Source organism: Quercus robur, chromosome 11, assembly GCF_932294415.1.
Source record: "Quercus robur chromosome 11, dhQueRobu3.1, whole genome shotgun sequence".
NCBI lineage: Eukaryota > Viridiplantae > Streptophyta > Magnoliopsida > Fagales > Fagaceae > Quercus > Quercus robur.
Window position 1 is genome coordinate 16440267 of NC_065544.1, and position 19592 is coordinate 16459858.

At 44.1% G+C, this 19592-nt stretch overlaps 1 protein-coding gene across 1 annotated transcript in view; it reads right to left on the minus strand.

Moving 5' to 3' along the window:
* Positions 1-3703: 3703 nt before the first annotated feature.
* The window catches only part of LOC126706332 (uncharacterized), a 45672-nt gene continuing 29783 nt past the window's right edge, over positions 3704-19592 (minus strand). Inside the window, exons 2-3 of the mRNA XM_050405751.1 lie at positions 4254-4412; positions 3704-4176 (exon numbers count right to left, since the gene is read on the minus strand). Of these exons, the coding sequence (XP_050261708.1) occupies positions 3802-4176; positions 4254-4382 (504 nt within the window). The 5' untranslated portion in view covers positions 4383-4412 and the 3' untranslated portion in view covers positions 3704-3801. The remainder of the gene's footprint in view (positions 4177-4253; positions 4413-19592) is intronic.

Here is a 19592-nt window from a genome sequence, read left to right on the forward strand (position 1 = left end):
GGTCGAACCTTACACAAATTAACTTCTCCTTTCTGCAGCTTGTAAGTTCTTGAATCCTGATTTGTACTATCATGAGCAATATCTAATACATAATCTAGACATGTTTTAATCTCAATTTGCCAATGTACATAAAAATAGAAATCTAAATATTTATTGGGGAAATTACAGTAAACCCACTTATGGTATGGCCCGTTTTCATTTTGCCTACCCGTGGTTTAAAACTTAACAATTTGCCCACCTGAACTTCAATCTGTTACCCATCCATTACCCACCTCACCCTTAGACATTAGAAAAACACCCTTTTATTAGAAATTAGAACATAACACGGATCAAAACTCCTCCTCATCTAAGGTGGAATTGTGTTCTCCACCTCACACAGTTCCATCTAAGCCTAACACTATTCCAACCACTGATACACCTCAGCCAAACACAGATACACCTGAGCTAAGCAATGTTCCTCCTCCAAACATAGATGTAGATGAAGAGTGGGCTAAAATAGCTTTAGAGGATGATATTGCAAGTGTGGATGGTTCTGATGAGCAGAGGCCTAGCAACCCAGAGTTCAATGAGAGGACTAATATGACAAATGTTAAGTTGGTAAAACGGATGAAGTTTCCAAACTCCAAGGTTTTTAGAAAGGCTTTGAGGGAGTATGTGATTCAGCATTACATTGATATCAAGTGGAAGTTGAATAAGTAGAAGAAGATTTATGTACATTGTAAGAATAGTTGTGGATGGAGGTGTTATGCCTCACTGGTGACTGGAGAGTGCACATTTGAGATCAAGACACTTAATCCTAAGTGTACTTGCCCCCTAACATTTCAAAATGGGCAAGTTACATCAGCCTATGTGGCAAACAGGTATTTGGAGGATTTTAGTAAGAATCTTAACTGGGAGGTCTCAAGTGTTAAGCACCATGTGATGTAATAGATTTCAATTGATTTTAAGTCTTAGTTAGGTGTATAAATAAAGGAAGGTAGCTAGGGGTTTGATTACTAGGAATGAAGAGGCTCAGTATAGCCTACTTAGAGATTATGCAGAAATGATAAGGAGGACAGATGTAGGAAGCAAGGTGATACTACAAACAGAGATGGAAAATGAGAATGTAGAACCTAAGTTTAAAAGGATGTACATTAGGTATAATGCTTAGAAAGTTGGCTTTCTAAGTGGTTGTAGACCCTTTGTTGGGTTGGATGGATACCAATTGAAGGGTGTGTTTGGTGGGCAATTATTGTCTGCCACTCCAAGGATGGAAATGACAATATATTCCCAGTGGCAATGGCTGTGGTTGAGCAAGAGAACAAAGACAGCTGGATCTAGTTCTTGGAGCAGTTTGCAGATGACATTAGTAGGCTAGAGGAGCTCAATCTGGTATTCATTAGTGACAAGCAAAAGGTATTACCATCTAGCTCATGTTCATGACTTCATTACTTACTTACTTGAATGCTTACTTGCATAGTTGCTTACTTGAATGCTTACATGCTTACTTGATTGTAGGGCCTTCTACCTACAATGGAGACTCTATTCGCAACTATAGAGCACAGGTATTGTGTGAAGCACATATACAACAACTTCATGGTTAACCACAAGGGCATGGAGTTGAAGAGTGTACTGTGGAGGTGTACTAGCACAACATTAGTCAGGGAATTTGAGAGGGGGATGGATCATCTTAAGAGTTTGGATGAAGAAGTTTGGAAGGACCTTGCTGATATAGAGCCAGCAAAGTGGACCAGATCCCACTTTTCTCCAAGAGCTTTGACAGATTTTCTGGTAAATAATTTGAGTGAGAATTTTAACTTTATGATTGTGAAGGCTAGAGACAAGCCAATCTTATCAATGCTGGAGTGGATCAGAGTTAGGCTTATGAGCAGGCTGTATATAAAAAATATTGGCATAGAAAAGTATGGTGGCAAGTTTTGTCCAAGCATACAGGATAAGTTGGAGAAGTTAAAATTAGAGTCTAAGAACTTCTATGCAATGCCATCTGGGAGGTTTGGTATAAGGTTGACAATGAGAGGGAAAGGCATGTGGTGGACCTGGTAGGAAGGACATGCAGTTGTAGAGTATGGGACTTGCTAGAAATCCCCTGCAAGTATGAAGTTGCAGCCACTTTTTTGTGAATCGTGAGACACCAGAGGACTACACCCATCCATGCTACTACAAGGATGCTTTTGTGGAGACATACAAGACACCCATACCTCCCATGCTTGGCCAGTCTAAGTGGATCTCAAGTAACCAACCTAAACCTGTTGCACCTACTATCTATAAGCCACCAAGCAAGCCATCCATAAAGAGGAAGAGAGATGTTGATGAGCCAAGGAACCATTATAAGGTGTCTAGAGCAAACAAGCCAGTGAGATATGGAAGGTGTTAAAAAGAAGGGCACAATGCAAGGGGATGCAAGGCCAATGTCACTGGTGAGACACGATGGGAGAGGAAGAAGAGATTGTAGAAAGAAGAATCTATAAGTTTTTACAAATTTTTTTTTATTAAATGCAAAACGCCAATAACTGACACTGTAAACATGCTTATATTTGGTTGCAGGCAAGTGGAAGGCTTTCTACATGCAAACAAGGATCCTAGACCCCATCTTCATCACAGGCCCAATCCTCATCTCAAGCCCAATCTACTTCCCAAGCCCTATCCTCATCTCAACCCTTAGCATCATCCCAGCCCCCACCAACACATCAACCTTACACTATGGCCTCATCCAACCAGGCAACAAGGTCATAGCTACCAGCTCAAAATCCATGGTCACAACAACCAAGTCAGTGGTACTCTTCAGACTTCAGATACATAGTTAGAGGAGCTCCTTGGTTCTCTTCAAGCCATCCAGCACCACACACCCCTGCAAAAACATGGGACACTAGAGCACCATCATCACAGGTACTGTAGTTTTATGTATGTTTGATGTTTTATTCATAAAATTGTGATACTAGTAGCTAACATGTGAATTCTTGTACTTTGTATCCTACAAGACCACCTACTACGAAAGGAGCTGCTTTGAGAGGAATGGGTAATGCAACTAGGACACAGAAATGTAAAAAAAGATGTGGAAAGGTCAGCTGTGGTAGGAGAGGTAAGGGTAGGGGCAATAAATGAAGACTATGTCAAGACACTTTTTTTGCTATGTATTAGGGTTATGTAGTGTTAGAGTTATATATAATTTATAAACAATGGTAGGGCAAACAATTTTTTTTTTATATATGTTGTTCAAACACTGTTGAGATTTATTTGTATTTTTGTAAGTTTTGTAAACAAGGGCGGGTGCAACTGTTTTCGTTGTTGTACCAAATGCCCTATATTTACTAGTAGTTGATGAAAGACTATTCAATGCCACCTTAAATATGTATACAATTTCCCAACTTAATGGTAGGTGTTCAGAATTATTATTTTGATTATTGCAGTTGAACATATATGAGTTTGAGTATGTGTGTGTGTATTGAATACATCAATCGCTTTTGAATATAGCAGGTGTATGTGTTGAATAGTAGGTTTATGTGTGCATTTGTTGTCTTTTTTGTGAGTTGATAGATAGTTGTCATGCACTTTAAACTTTAAACAATTCACTTTCAACACAACAATGCACTTTATTCACAAACCAACACAACTCACAACATCTGACAAAACACCAATAGCTCACAAGTAGCCAACAACATCTAACATAAATAACACTTTATCTTAAAAAAGCTTATATTATTAAGTGGCTTCAAGCCAACAACATCTACCATCTTACATAATTTTATTACAATACAATTAAGGACTAGCTTGTACATTACAATCCACCAAGCAGACTCAATCTCAGCATTCCAACATTCTCACTTGAGCCAAAACATGAAAACAACATAACAAAAAAAATAAAAACCATGACAGAATTAGTGCAATTCTGCACTTTTTCTCTTGCTCTAAAGCTCTCACTACTATCTCCTTGGCTTGAACAGAGGAAGCTCGAAACTTTCTCTCCCTTTTAATGGCTTTTGCTGCCCTGTCTAGAGCAATTTCTGCCATTTGGGTAGCTTCTACTGCTGTCTGGGTAGCTACTCTTTCCCTTTCATATGCATGTTGCAGCTCACTTTGCAGTAAATCCAGCTTTTGTTGCACCAAATGGGCAGCTTTATTCCCTCGCATACAAATGGGATTATCAATCCATTGAAAGAAAGGGCACTTGGGACCAACCTGTTCATAAATTGAATTGAACACATCACATTCCAATCTCACTTGAGTCAACTAGATTAAGTAAAAACTATACTTACCTTATATTGGCTACAACCCAAAAACCTTCTCCCAAAATTATCTACTGTCAGACTTGTTTTCAGCACAGAAGTCTCATATGTACACATATGCCCACTTGAGCTTGAGTAATTTCCACTCAAAGAAGACATCGCTTATCAACTTCGAGTGAATCAAATTTCCTGTGAATCAAAGCTACCATCAAAACTTGAAATCCCAACCCACATAAAGCAAAAATTTCGTACCTGGTGATGATCTACATTTGAATATTCAATGCCTCAAGACAACCCAAAGTCAGAACCTCACTCTCACATGAAAGTGTTAGGCACCATGATGAGAAAAATCAGAACCCCAACTTAATACAAGAGTTTTTCGTGTTTATAGGGCTCGTGTGGAAAAGATTCAATGGTTCATGTTTTTTATCCATGTTATGTTCTGATTTTTAATAAAGGGGTGTTTTTCTAACGTCTAAGGGTGAGGTGGGTAATGGATGGGTAACATATTGAAGTTTAAGTGAGCAAAGTGTTAAGTTTTAAATCATGAGTAGGCAAGGTGAAAACGGGCTATACTATAGGTGAGTTTACTGTAATTTTCCCATATTTATTTCTAAACATTTAGAACTTAACATATATACAGAGATATATTATTATTGTAAGAACCAAGTACAAGAACTCTGGGCCTTAGATCCCTTGGGCTCACAATTTATTTGTAATGGGTTTAAGGATTTCCTACAATGGGTCGTTCTCGGCAGAGAGACTCAAAGCAACACTCAGTTGAAAAGCTCTCTCCTTGACTATTTTCTCTAAATTTTTCTGAACCCTTTCTTCTCCCAACTTTCCTCTATTTATAGCCAAGGTTAGTGGGGAGACCATGATTATATTCATCGTTAGTGCTATTGAAGGTCCAGTATTATCTGGTTAAAGTGGCTGTTTTAGGTGAAAGGGCGGTGCAGCATTTATGATCTTGGAACTTGGCTCCATTTTCACCGATGGTGTTCGGCAACTCACGTTCCTGCGCATATCATGACCTTCCCGGGTATTGACTCATGCGCTCAACCGGGAAGTGTTAACCGGTCAACCCCGGGAGCTTAATAACCAAAACTTGTTTTTGGCCCTAAGGCAGTTTTAAGAAGGGCAAAAGGTAACTGGAACTATCCGCTGGGCCTGCGCCCAAGGCTGGTATGGGCTTGGGCCCGGGGCCTAGATGGGTCTGGGCCCCAGGCCTGTATGGGCTTTGGGAGCTCGGTGCCGTACAATAGCCCCCCCTTGATTCATACTCGGTCGCCGAGGAGAATCAAGGAGCTGCCTGGGCTTCTTGACCTCGGGAATCTTTTAGTCTGGGACTTCTGGCTGTCATTTCTCATTAATAGCCATCTCAAAAGACGCGCCGTTTCGCGGCGCCAGGCGCAGTCGTCATTATTGCCTGACGGTTCGTGAACCGAAGCGGTGCGCAAATCGGTTACGCTTGGCATTTGCTGGGTCGCTCGTTCGCTGTGCCCATTTATTGTTTGATCTTTAGTGCCTACTCTTCTTTCCCCATTTCTTCTGGCCCTATAAATAGTTCTTCTTCAAACGTCACTCCATTTCTCCTTTGCCTCTGATCTTTAGTGCCTACTCTCTGCCGACCACATTTCTGTGTGCTTGCTTGCTCAGCGTTTTTTTTTCTCCTTAGAACCCAACGTAAGTCTCTCTTTCCCTTCCTGTTCCTTCAGCTTTGTTTCTTTGATTTTATTCTTGTAGTTTTAGGCTTTATAGATGGGTTATTCTTACCTTCTAGATACCCCGGCTGCTTTGGCCACCTTTAGGAGTAAATTTAGTATCCCCAGTGACGTGGACGTGGCTTACTGCCATGAGAGTGATATGGAACTCCACCGAGGGCATGGTACGGCCTTCTTTCCTTTGATGTCCATCTTAGAAGGTGGGGTTAGGTTCCCGGTAGATCCCCTCCTGATAAGCACACTCACCTACTATGGGCTGTGCCCCGACCAGCTTCTCCCCAATTTTTACCGGGTAGTTAGTTGTGTCGGCCAGTTGAACCATACCTTTAACTTACAACTAGATCACCATGATATTAACCAAATGTACAGCCTCTGTGGGAGCAAATCCACAAATTACTACTTAAAGACAAGGGATGCTCGGGTACGGCTGATATCGTGCCTACCCGATTCGAACAGGAACTCCGCCGGGGAGTTTGTCAGGGTGCGCGGCAATTGGTTTGCCGGGGAGATCCCTTGCCCCCTCACACGGCGTGAAGTGGGTTCGTACCTTCCCCTTCTTATAGTTGTTGGAGTAAAAGAAAATCTTTTATTGTTAAAAGCTAACGTGTTATTTGTTCTTTTGCAGACGGCAAAGTGTTTACTCCGGACCTCAGAGCCGTCCACGTCAGGGACCTAAACTTCGTCCTTCGTTCCGAGATCTACGTGCACTGGGACGGGCAACTCCGGGCCTCACACCTGATCCTCGGCGTGGAACCGGTTTACTCTACTTGGAAATCATTCAAGCAGGCGTTGATAGTTGACAGCCCCCTGCTCTCGTACATAGACGTCCGGTACGTGAACTTCTTGCCGCCGAAGCTTACAACCGGGGAAGCGAGGGAATTTAGTAGACGGTTCACTACCGCGGACGAACTAGCTCCCCTTCGGGACGATTCCGCGGAGCAAGTATCCCGGCGCCTTAGAGAGAGAGCTCACGAAGCTATACAACAAGGGGACCAAGCCCAAGAGCAGACCCATCCCGGGGATCCACCCGCCGAGCATCAACAGCAAGTGACAGACGCGGCTAACCTGCTAGCGGAAGCGATCCAGCCCGGTGCAAGCATGGTGGCAAGGCGAGTAATGACCCTAGACAGGTTCGTGCCTGGTGCCCGGCCGACCAACCAGCCCCCGCCTACCCAGGGTCGGGGTCCATTTTCTCAACCTCCACCAACCTCGCAGTCCGGACGTGCCCGGAAAAAACAGAAAGTTGCCGAGCCACATTCCACGGCCCCGGGGGACGCCGCTGTCCGGACTCCTCCCCGACCCACAGGGGGGATTGTCATCCGCGAGCCGCAGACCGAAGCCGGCACGGGGGGCGCATCCTCCTCCCAAGTGGCTCCAGCGTGGGAGCCAAAGTTCCTTCTGGATGGCAAACCATTGCCATCAACGGCCTCTGTTCGGATATGGGATAAGGGCGAGGGCGGCCGCATTGCCCAAACCTTGGCCGGAGCTCTCCAACTTCCCGAGGACGTGCATGCCTTTGAGGATGGGTCCGAGGAGTCCGTGGGGCGCCGGTTAGAGTGGCACGCCATTGCGGTAATTCTTTTGTCTATTTGCTCCATGTAGATTTCCTTTTGTCATTTTGCTAACCTTCGCGCTTGCTAGGTCGCTCAACTAGCTCACATCGTGGCTGCCCGGGCACGGGAGCTTGACGAGGAAAATGAGCGCGAGAAGGTGGCGCGGGAGGCAGCAGTAAAAACGGCTAAGGAAAAGGCCAAGATTGCTGAAACTGCCGAGAATAAGGCTGCTGCCGCGGAGAAGTTCCGAGCATCTGTCGAACAGAGGTGTACTGACCTCCTTGCCAGGCAAAATGAGACGGAACTTAAACTGGCCCAAGCCCTCAGCCTCAACACTTCTCATGCCGAGGAGGTAGCTGATCTCAGGGCGGGCTTGGCAGCCGCGGAGCAGAAGTGGTACGACGTGGGCTTCGCCGACGCCGAGAACTCCGCAGAGCCGGTGGTGGCTCGGGCTCGGCATATGGGCTTCGAGGCCGGGTGGTTTGCTGCTCTTCAAGCAATGGGAGTTCCTGAAGACTCGCCGCTGAGAGACCCCGGCCAGATTCCATTCCCGAGTCCTGTACCTGCCGTCCAGAACGCCCCGGCTGCTCTAGACGAGGAGGAGACGGCCAGTATGAGGGAGTTGGTTGAGCAAATCGACTCCCATGTCGAGCCCGAGGAACTGGAGGCTACGAGCACACCGACCGTGCAGGAACTTCTTGACGAGGCCCAGCCTTTCTCCCTGATCGTCCAACCGGAAGTGTCACCACCGACTCAACCCACTAGTTGATTTTATTTTAGCTTACTTTTATTTCGTTTTTATTTGCCTATGTCACCGGGATGTGGTGATTGAACCGTTGTTTGAACTTTATTGGTTTTATTTGCCCATGTCACCGGGCTGTGGTGACTGAACAATTGCTTTTACTCGTTTAATTGGAAGTCTGTTTTCTTTTCCTGTTCCAATTTTGTTGGATGAAATTATATCCGTTTGTGCTCTGCTTGAATCACACCAATGCTATGGCCGCTTAATAGAATGTACCCCCGAGAACCTGTTGTGCGGAGCTGTGAGTAGTTTTGAGAGCGCTATTTGGACTTAGTTTTTGTAAAAAGGGTTAGGTTTTTATCAGGTTTTGGTTTAACCGAGAATTGAGTTTCCGCCCTTCGAGCATTTGTTTGCAAAGTTTCCGCTTGTCCGGATGTTTGATTTTAACCGAGAATCAAGTTTTTGCCCTCATAGATTTAATCGCAGGGTTCACACATGCTCGGTGATTTTGACCGAGCCGAGAGTCAGGTTTCTGCCCTTAGGGTTTTTGTTTGTAAGGTTTTCTCCTGCTCGGCGATATTGATCGAGCCGAGGGTCAGGTTTCTATCCTTAGGATTTTGCTTGTAAGGTTTTCACCTGCTCGGCGATAGTGATCGAGCCGAGGGTCAGGTTTCTGTCCTTAGGATTTTGTTTGTAAGGTTTTCACCTGCTCGGCGATATTGATCGAGCCGAGGGTCAGGTTTCTGTCCTTAGGATTTTTCTTGTAAGGTTTTCACCTGCTCGGCGATAGTGATCGAGCCGAGGGTCAGGTTTCTGACCTTAGGATTTTGTTTGTAAGGTTTTCACCTGCTCGGCGATATTGATCGAGCCGAGGGTTAGGTTTCTGTCCTTAGGATTTTGTTTGTAAGGTTTTCACCTGCTCGGCGATATTGATCGAGCCGAGGGTCAGGTTTCTGTCCTTAGGATTTTGTTTGTAAGGTTTTCACCTGCTCGGCGATATTGATCGAGCCGAGGGTCAGGTTTCTGTCCTTTGGTTCTGCTGGCGATTCTCTTGGTGTGCGGCTACAGGTTCAAAAACAGCAGAGACAAAAAAGTTCATCATACTCTTAATCTTCATAAAATACAAGTTTCGGCTTACATCGATGGTTACGCGTAGAACTTCTTCAAGTTGTTGGCGTTCCATGGTCGGGGGAGCGGCCTCTCGTCCAGGTCCTCCAAGTAGTAAGCCCCTGCCCCTGCGACGGCTGTGACTCTGTATGGTCCCTCCCAACTCTGAGCAAGCTTCCCTGCAGCCACGTCCCGCATGTTCCCTACTACCCTTCTTAACACCAATTCCCCGGCACTGAATTCCCTGGTCCTTACATTTCGGTTGTACCTTTGCGCTAGCTTCTGCTGATACTCGGCAAGACGTACGGTCGCAGCCTCCCTGCATTCTTCTAGCCAATCCAACTGCTCCATCATAAGGTCGGCGTTTTGTACAGGGTCAAACCCAACGACCCGCGCACTGCATAAGCTCACCTCGGTCGGTATCACTGCTTCTGCTCCGTATGCCAGGGAAAATGGGGTTTCCCCCGTGGATCTCCTGGGGGTCGTGCGGTAGGCCCACAAGACACTGGGTAGTTCTTCTGCCCACCTTCCTTTCGCTCCATCCAACCTTCTCTTGAGCCCGTTCAAAATAGTCTTGTTTACTGCTTCAGCTTGGCCGTTACTCTGGGGGTATGCCGGGGTTGAATACTTGTTCTTGATGCCGAGCTCGCCGCAAAAGTTCCGAAAAGCGTTGCTGTCGAACTGTAGCCCGTTGTCTGTCACTAGTGAATTCGGCACCCCAAACCTTGTAACTATGTTTTTCCACACAAACTTTTTCACGTCGGTATCCCGGATATTGGCCAAGGCTTCAGCTTCAGCCCACTTTGTGAAGTAATCCACGGCCACCAATACAAAACGGCGGTTCCCCGTTGCTCGGGGAAATGGCCCGAGGATGTCAAGCCCCCATTGTGCAAATGGCCACGGGCTGCTGACAGGATTTAGATGTCCGGCAGGCTGATGGATCATTGGGGCGTGCCTTTGACATTGTTCGCAACTCCGAACGTATTCGGCGGCGTCCTTCTGCATCTGTGGCCACCAAAACCCCTACGTCATTGCTCTGTGTGCTAGAGATCGTCCCCCGGCATGCCCGCCGCATACTCCTTCATGCAGCTCGGTTAGAAGCTCCTTAACTTTTTCAGGATGCAGGCACAAGAGGTAAGGGCCCGCGAAGGACCTTCTGTACAACTTTCGGTCCGAAGACAACCAGTACCTGGGAGCCATTCGTCGAATCTTATTGGCCTCGGCCTCATCCTCTGGAACTTTATCTTCAGAAAGAAAGTCTATGATCGGGTTCATCCAGCATGGTCCGGCCACCGCCACCTGCGCAACTTCTACTCCGGCCCGGTCGAGGGCAGTCTGCACACAGATGTTTGGTTCCCTTACAAGTTCAACCGTGATAAGTCTCGGGGTGTCCTCGGTAGCCGATGAGGCTAACGTAGCAAGAGAGTCAGCATGCTTGTTCTACGACCGGGACACCTGGGATATCTTTACCTTTCCGAACTGACCGATAATCTGCTTTGCCGTACTCAGATAAGCTTTCATTCGAGGATCCCGAGCCTCGAAGTCCCCAGTGATCTGATAAACGACCAGCCGAGAGTCTGAGTAAATTTCTACGTCCCTGGCGCCCAGATGCAATACTGCCCTTAGTCCGGCCAACAGGGCCTCATATTCGGCTTCATTGTTCGAGGCTTTGAACCCCAATCTGAAGGAATGTTCCAGTCGCATACCTTCAGGGGTGATTATGACAATTCCAGCCCCGGCTCCCATAGCGTTTGATGCGCCGTCCACAAATAACCTCCACGGGCGAATCTCCGCACTACAGATTACCTGGCCTTCATTCTTAGGTGTGAATTCCGCGATGAAATCAGCGAGAATCTGCCCTTTCACCGAGCTTCTAGGTCGATATCTTATGTCAAACGATCCCAACCGAGTCCCCCATTTAGCAATCCGTCCTGTGAAGTCGGATCTCTTCAACAGCGATTGTAATGGATACTCCGTGAGGACGAACACTGTGTGTGCCTGGAAGTAGTGTGGTAACTTCCTCGTGGCGTGTACCAAGGCCAAAACCAACTTTTCTAGAGGCAGGTACCTTGTCTCGGCATCGACCAAGGTCTTGCTTACGTAATACACCGGTATTTGCACTCCCCGGTCCTTTAGTAATACAGCACTCACGGCATGATTGGTCACTGCAAGGTACATAAACAGATCCTCCCCGGGCTCCGGGGTCGTCAACCTCGGCGCCTTTGCCAAATACTCCTTTAGTTCTCGAAAAGCTTCATCGCAGCTCTCGTCCCACTGAAACCCCTTCCACTTCTTCAGAAGTTGATAGAATGGCCGGCAGCGATCGGCAAACTTGGAGATGAACCGGTTCAAGGCGGCCAACATCCCGGTGAGCACCTGCACCTCCTTAGGGTTGCTCGGTGGTTCTAGGCGATTGATTGCCTCTATTTGGTCGGGGTTAGCCTCTATTCCCCGAGTGGAGATCAGATAACCCAGGAACTTGCCAGCCCCCACTCCGAAAGTGCACTTTTCGGCATTGAGGCGCAGCCTGTGTCGCCGTAGTATCTCGAATACTCCCCGAAGGTCTTCAGTATGCAGCGACTCTTTTCTGCTCTTTACTACCATGTCGTCGATATAAACCTCAACCGTGCAACCAATTTTCTCCCGGAACATCCTTGTCATCATACGCTGGTAGGTAGCCCCGGCATTCTTCAATCCAAACGGCATGACTTCGTAGTGGTAGTTTGCGTTCGGGGATATAAATGCTGTCTTCTCTCGGTCCTCGGGTGCTAAGGCAATCTGGTGGTAGCCTTGGAAGGCGTCCAGGAAACTCATTCTCGGGTGCCCGTACGTGGCATCTACCAACTGATCAATCTTGGGCATCGGGAACGGATCCTTGGGACACGCTCTGTTTAAATCGGTGAAGTCCACGCAAACTCTCCATTTACCGCTCTTCTTCTTTACTACGACAGTGTTTGCTAGCCATTTCGGGAAGAATATTTCTTTTATGGCCCCGGCTTCCTTCAGCCGCTGGACCTCCAGGTTTACTGCATCGACGTGCTCCTTTGACGCTCTTCTCGGCTTCTGCTTTTTCGGAGGAAATGATGGGTCCACATTGAGTTTGTGAAAAATGAACTCGGGGTCTACGCCGGGCACTTCATACGGGTTCCACGCGAAGACATCTATGTTCTGCAACAGGAACAACAACATCTCTACCCTTTCCCGGTCATTCATGCTTGTACCTATCTGGAAGTATTTGTCACTATCTGGGAGAATTCTTACCTTCAGTACCTCCTCGGCAACGTCGGCCTCCTTTTCCTGGGGTATCTGTAATTGCTATGCAGTTTCTTTCTCGGCGTGCTCAGCTTAGCCGAGCTGTGCCTTTTCCCACTGGACCACGGCTATGAGGCATTGCTTCGCCACCTGCTGATTCCCCTTTACCTCTACAACTCCGTACTCAGTAGGAAACTTTACTTTCACGTGAAGGGTGGACGGAACAGCCCCCATGGCGTGAATCCACGGCCTCCCCAGGATTGCGGTGTAAGGTGCGAACGATCGGACTACTATGAACGTAACTACAACTTTCTTGCCCTCCATGTCCACTGGGAGTGAGATTTGCCCCTCGGGAATCACAATTCTCCCGTCAAACGAGACCAATGGCGTGTTATACTTCGCCAAATCCTGGGTTCTTAACCCGAGCCCTTCGAAGAGGTCCGGGTACATGACGTCAGCCCCACTACCCTGATCAATCATCACCCTCTTCACCAGGAATCCGCCTATCCGGGCTGTCACCACCAAAGCGTCGTCGTGGGGTTGGATGGTTCCTTCGAAATCATCTTCTCCGAACAAGATGTCTAGCCGTCCAGCCCTCTTTTGCTTCTTGGATGATTCTCCCTCCGCGCAAGCCACTGCCATCACCATCCTAGCCGCCGCTGCCCCTCTCGGTGCGGCATGAATGACGTTGATTACTCCCCGGGGTGGTGGAAGGGGATTCCTTCTCTGTGGGGCGCCCTGCTCGGTCTCCCGGTCAGTAGAGTCTGCTACAAACTCTTTCAGGTGCCCTGCCTTCACTAACTGCCCGAGATGATCTTTCAATACCCTACACTGCTCGGTGGTGTGCCCCTTGTCTCTGTGATAAGTGCAGTATAGGCTTTGGTTCCTCCGAGATGGGTCGCCCCCCATTTTGTTCGGCCATCTGAAGAATGGCTCGTTCCTTATTCGTTCCAGTATCTTGTGCACGGGCTCTTTAAACAACACATTAACCCCTTCGATCTGCATCTCTGGTTCCTGCATTCTGAAGTCTCTTTTCGGCTTTGGCGGCAGGATGCTTTGCCGAACTCTCCCCGTAAAAGGGGCTTTCCCCCTGCTTTGCAGCCGGTCATCCTCCAGGCGTTTGTACTCCTCTATGCGTCTCATCAGTTGCCTCATGTCCTCCGGGGGTCTTCTTGTCAGCGACTCCCGTAGTTCAGAATCCTCGGGGAGCCCCATCCTGAAGGTGCTAGCCGCAATTTTCTCGTTTCCCCCACCAATCTCATTGTAGAGTTCCCAGTATCGGCTGGCGTAACTCCGAAGGGTTTCCCCGACCCTCATTTTCATGGAAAGCAACGCGTCGACCGGTTGTTGCACTCGGCTGCATGTTACGAACCTGCTCCGAACTCCTGAATCAGCTCGGCGAAGCTATGTATAGAACCTTTCCGCAACCCATTGAACCATCTCAGTGCGGTAGAGCCGAGACTAGAGGGGAATACTTTACACATCAATGCATCGTTGTGCGCATGCAACGACATCATGTGGATGTAATGACTGACATGCTCCACGGGGTCTGTCCTCCCCTTATAGGAATTGAATGGTGGACGCGTGAATCTGCTCGGCATGGGTGCCCGTTCAATCTCATCCGAGAATGGAGACCGGGCCGCCATCCGCAAGGCCCTGCTCATGGCATCCATCGCGGCGTTGTGGTGCTGCCGCTCCTCTGGCGACTCTGACCCTTGGTTATCATATCCATGTGACCGGGAACGGTCCCGTCTACGACGAATATCCCGGGAGTGACGACGTGACTCTTGAGAATGGGATCGGTCTCGGTGTTGTTGCGTAACAGGTCGGCTGGAACCTTCCTCGCCACGGTTCCTTCTGGGTTGGGGGTTGTGGTCCCTTTCGTGGTGCCGACCCCTTGCCTCCAGCTCCAAGTCCATTACCAATCTGCGCAACCGCTCCAGCTCCCGGTCTCTATCATCAAGTTGCCGATGTGCTGAGACGTTTGAAATCGTCCAGTGCGTTTGGTCCGATCCTTCTCCCAATCCGGACCCTTCCTCTCCTCTTGAATGCTCCCTATCCTCCAGCCGCTTCTGCCTTCTCTCCCTCCACGTCGATCCCCGGGAAGATCCTGCGGAATTGCTCGGAACGTGCCCTCTTGAACGCTCCTCAAACATCTTCTTTGCTTGAGTCTCACTCGAACCACAGCTTCGTAGGATGGCCCCACGGTGGGCGCCAATTGTAAGAACCAAGTACAAGAACTCTGGGCCTTAGATCCCTTGGGCTCACAATTTATTTGTAATGGGTTTAAGGATTTCCTACAATGGGTCGTTCTCGGCAGAGAGACTCAAAGCAACACTCAGTTGAAAAGCTCTCTCCTTGACTATTTTCTCTCAATTTTTCTGAACCCTTTCTTCTCCCAACTTTCCTCTATTTATAGCCAAGGTTAGTGGGGAAACCATGATTATATTCATCGTTAGTGCTATTGAAGGTCCAGTATTATCTGGTTAAAGTGGCTGTTTTAGGTGAAAGGGCGGTGCAGCGTTTATGATCTTGGAACTTGGCTCCATTTTCACCGATGGTGTTCGGCAACTCACGTTCCCGCGCATATCATGACCTTCCCGGGTATTGACTCATGCGCTCAACCGGGAAGTGTTAACCGGTCAACCCCGGGAGCTTAATAACCAAAACTTGTTTTTGGCCCTAAGGCAGTTTTAAGAAGGGCAAAAGGTAACTGGAACTATCCGCTGGGCCTGCGCCCAAGGCTGGTATGGGCTTGGGCCCGGGGCCTAGATGGGTCTGGGCCCCAGGCCTGTATGGGCTTTGGGAGCTCGGTGCCGTACAATTATTATTATTATTATTTTTTTTTTTATGTTTCTCAATTTCTCATATTCTAAGATGTAATTGGTGAAGTGATTTTTAAAGCCTCATGATTTCTATGAGGTTCTAAATTCAAAACATCTAGCCAACATTTTAGATTCATTCTCCCTATAATAGGCGAATCAGGTTAGGTTTGGGTCAAATTAGGTTGACCTACATTTTTTAACATGAAATTATTTTATAAAAAAAAGGAAAAATTTATTTTCCATTTGGAAAGTAATACAGAAAATTATTTGATATAAAATGCATTACTTTGAATTTACCACTCATTTCAAGAATGAGTTCAACTAAACAAAATAACACAAAGGATAATTAAAACAAAAAAAGAAGTTTCATTTCTATACAATATCATATAAGAAATTTATAATCTTGAAAACAAATTTTATAATCTAATATCAGTTGCGGTTGGCACTCTATTTCAATTTGAAAATATACATTAAAATTTGATTGTTTACTTATTTATATATGACATATTTTTTGAATATCATGTCATTGTTTAGCAATACACACTCCAAAAAATATCATATTTTATTTTGAAAAGCCATTTATTTTGGACATGAATTATTAAAAAATAGGCTTAAGCATCATAATTTATGCTAATTTCATTGATATACTTTGGCTTCACTTCTTTCATACTTATGAATGTTTCTCATACATGTATATAATTATATATATATATATATATATATATATATATATGCTTTTAACTCTATTGTAACCAAATTATCTTGGTATATACTTTATTATTTGATTATATAAAAAAAAATACTCATTATAGAATGTCTCAATCATTCATCTTTCAATTCATTTGCATGCAGTTATGTAAAGGTTTTTATTTTATTTTATTTTTTAATAGGCCAGATAGAAATTCTACTTTAACCTAATCTAAGTGTATATGTGTGTAAGACTCCCTCTTGGAGACTTAAACCTCAGCTCTGGCCCCCTAGGAGTGACCATTGCACCAAGGGTGTGCGGTGGTAGAACAAATCATGTTCAAGTAAGGTCGTTAGGGAAATTGTATCTAAATGACGTTAAAAATATATTTGGATAATTAATGTATCCAAAAAATGTAAAAAATTTGATTTTTAAAAAAAAAAATTAATAATAATAACAACAATGTCCATTATATATGCCAACTGAGTTTGACTTGTGTACTGTAAAACTCACAACAAACAATTAAACTAATAATGTCATAATTTTATGTTTACAAAAAAAAAAAAAAAAAAGTTTAAAAAAATAGGTCGGGTCATTGGTTAGTTGGGTCAGGCCATGGGTTAATCCATTTTTCTTTCGGGTAAAAATTTACATTGGGTTAGGTCAGCAAATTTTGACCATGTCTACTATAATTATTAGAGTCAATTAGTATGGAATGGGAAGAAGGGCAAGTAGAGTAGAGTTGATTGAAAATTTGCTAGACTTTAGTATGTGCGGGAAGGAGGATTATACAAACTCAAGGGAGTAGTCCATTACTCGAAGGACTATAGATACACTTGTTTCTAAAAATAAATTAAAAAAAAAAAAAAGATGTGGTGGACATCTTCTATTATATTGGTCTGTATTTCGAAATCCAACAACTCTTAGACCTCATTCCATTTCATTCACTATTGTTACCTTGTAATAAAGAAGATGTTACTACTGAGTATAGAATGCAGGTTCATCTAAGAGAAACCACATATAAAAGAGAGAGATGATAATAGCTCTGTATCTTGGTAGACCAAAGTATGACCAATAACTCTTAGTCTCTTCCTTTTTTAATTATTTTTTTGATGAAATAAAAGAATAACTCTTACTTCCAAACTAAGATGCTAGGGATGGGTTAGCATCATAATCATATAAACAATAAAGACAAGTAGTAGAGTTCATTCATATATAGAAACTTCCTTGAGTCAAAGCAGTATGGAAGTCAATTTAGCAACCTAACTGGGATGCTCTAAAGATGCAAATATGGTAGGTCACTCTATTGCCCACAAGAAATGCTTTCTATGGTAGCTCTGATCGATGTTGGGCTTGACACCCTACTTTTGTTAACTCAGTATAGAAGGACTCCCTGGGTCCTGCCTTGACTAGGGACTTCTTCCCTTGGTATGTTTTGTTTGCTGTATTTCCATTTTTCAGCAATAAAAGTTTTTAATTCAGGGTCCGTTTGGATACCGCTTATTTTGTTGAAAACACTGTAGCAAAATAATTTTTGAATGTGTGAATAGTGCTATGGGACCCATTTTTAATGAAAGTTTTATTGAAAAAGAGGTTTATGGATCCCATGATCAATGTACGAGACCTACTGGAAAAGCTCCACAGCCACAGAAACGTGCTTCTCAAAAAAAAAAAAAAAAAAAAAAAAGGAAGAAGAAGGAAATGCAGACGCAAACGTGCCCATTTCATCAATACCCAAACGGGTACTCAATAAAAAAATAAAATAAAATAAAAAAGAGAGTAAAATAGTGTTCATAGGGAACATCCTCGTATCTGCTAGGAGTTCAGTGGTTTCGTGTCCAAATCTACTGAGGGTCTGTTTGGGATGGGATTTGCTTATTCACTGAAACTAAAAACTTTCTATTAAAAGTATAGTAGATAAAAGTAAAAGTTAGTTAAAATAGTACAGTGAGACACATGAATAGTACCAAAACAGTAGGACATATGAATAATATCAAAAAGTACAGTGAGGCCTATAAATAGTAAAATAAACTAGCTTTTTAATTTAGAGCCAAAGGTATAGTAAGAGTTCTTCATACATGTTTTTACTTTATAGGCCCACTAAAAGCTTTTATATATAATTATTTTGACCAACACTAAAAACTTTTTGACGGACTGTTTTCTTGAAATAAATCTTAGAAGAGATTTCATTGCTTTCGCCTAAAAAGTGTTCACATTGACATTCTTTTACATTATAAGGTGGGAAATGTGAATTATGGATATAGATTTTTGAAAAATAGGGATACCTGACCTTAAAAATGGGGGAAATGTGTGGAGTGATATACCTCAAGAAGTGTGAAACAATAATTTCTTGTCTTAAAAGCTTTCTGTAGATGAGTTATTTATTTATTTAGATATCTTCGTTTTGTGTATTCTATCTCACATTCTTATATTCTACTACATGTATGCCAAAGTATTCATATGAAGCTATTAACACCTTGACTTGCAAATGGACGATTTTAGAAGGGTATTGGAAGAGCGTGGACATGAGGATATTGGCTTTAAAGGTTACCCGATTGAATACCCGGTGCAACAGAAGAGAAGTTTCTTTTGGAACAATATGTAATTTAATATGGTATTATAGAAAATTTGAGTATTCCTATTTTCTCTACTCTGCCTCTCATTTAAAATATCATGTGCATTATTTATTAAAAGAAAGTTTGAGCCCGCACATATGGAAGAGTATTAGAATTAAGTAGTTAAATAATCAAATTTATTGTTATACTTTTGAGGCAATCAGTAATTTAACATCATGTATGCGTAAATACACTAAAATAAATATAATCTAGCATGTGCTTTGTACTCATTTGGGATAACTTAGTTTAAATTGGGTCAAAATTAGGGGTTTCAATGTTTAATAAAATCCGTGAACACGATATTGGGTTTTACGGGTTGGGATTGGGCCTAATGGGTTTTGGTTATGATCGGGTTATATTAGGTTCTGAAAATGAGATTTAGTTTTACTAAAAATAACTTTATATTCATGAATCAAATTGCTTTTATTTGGAGTAAACTGATGGTGGGGTTGATTCAATTGAGGGAGACTAAGAATAGTTTTGTTTGTAAGGGCAACATTAAACATAATATACATTTTGTGTTGTATAATTTGTTTCCTTCTTTATTTTAGTTTTTACCTAATTTTATTTATTTATATCATGCATGATTGGAGTACTATGGAGTGGCCAGAGTCTTCTTATTATGCAAGATTGAAAAGAAGTACGATTCTAATATGTAGGAGAAGTCAAAAATTTTCAAGCAATCGTCATGAATATCCTGCATTTCAACGTATTTATGCAGACTTGCAGTTGCATAGGGGTAGTGTGTTGGATAGGAATATGAATATGAGATATTGGGCATAAGATAGAAGTAACTACAACAATGTTGATGCTTTGTGATGCGTGGCTTGTGTAGAAAGAGCAGCTACTTTATTTACAATTGT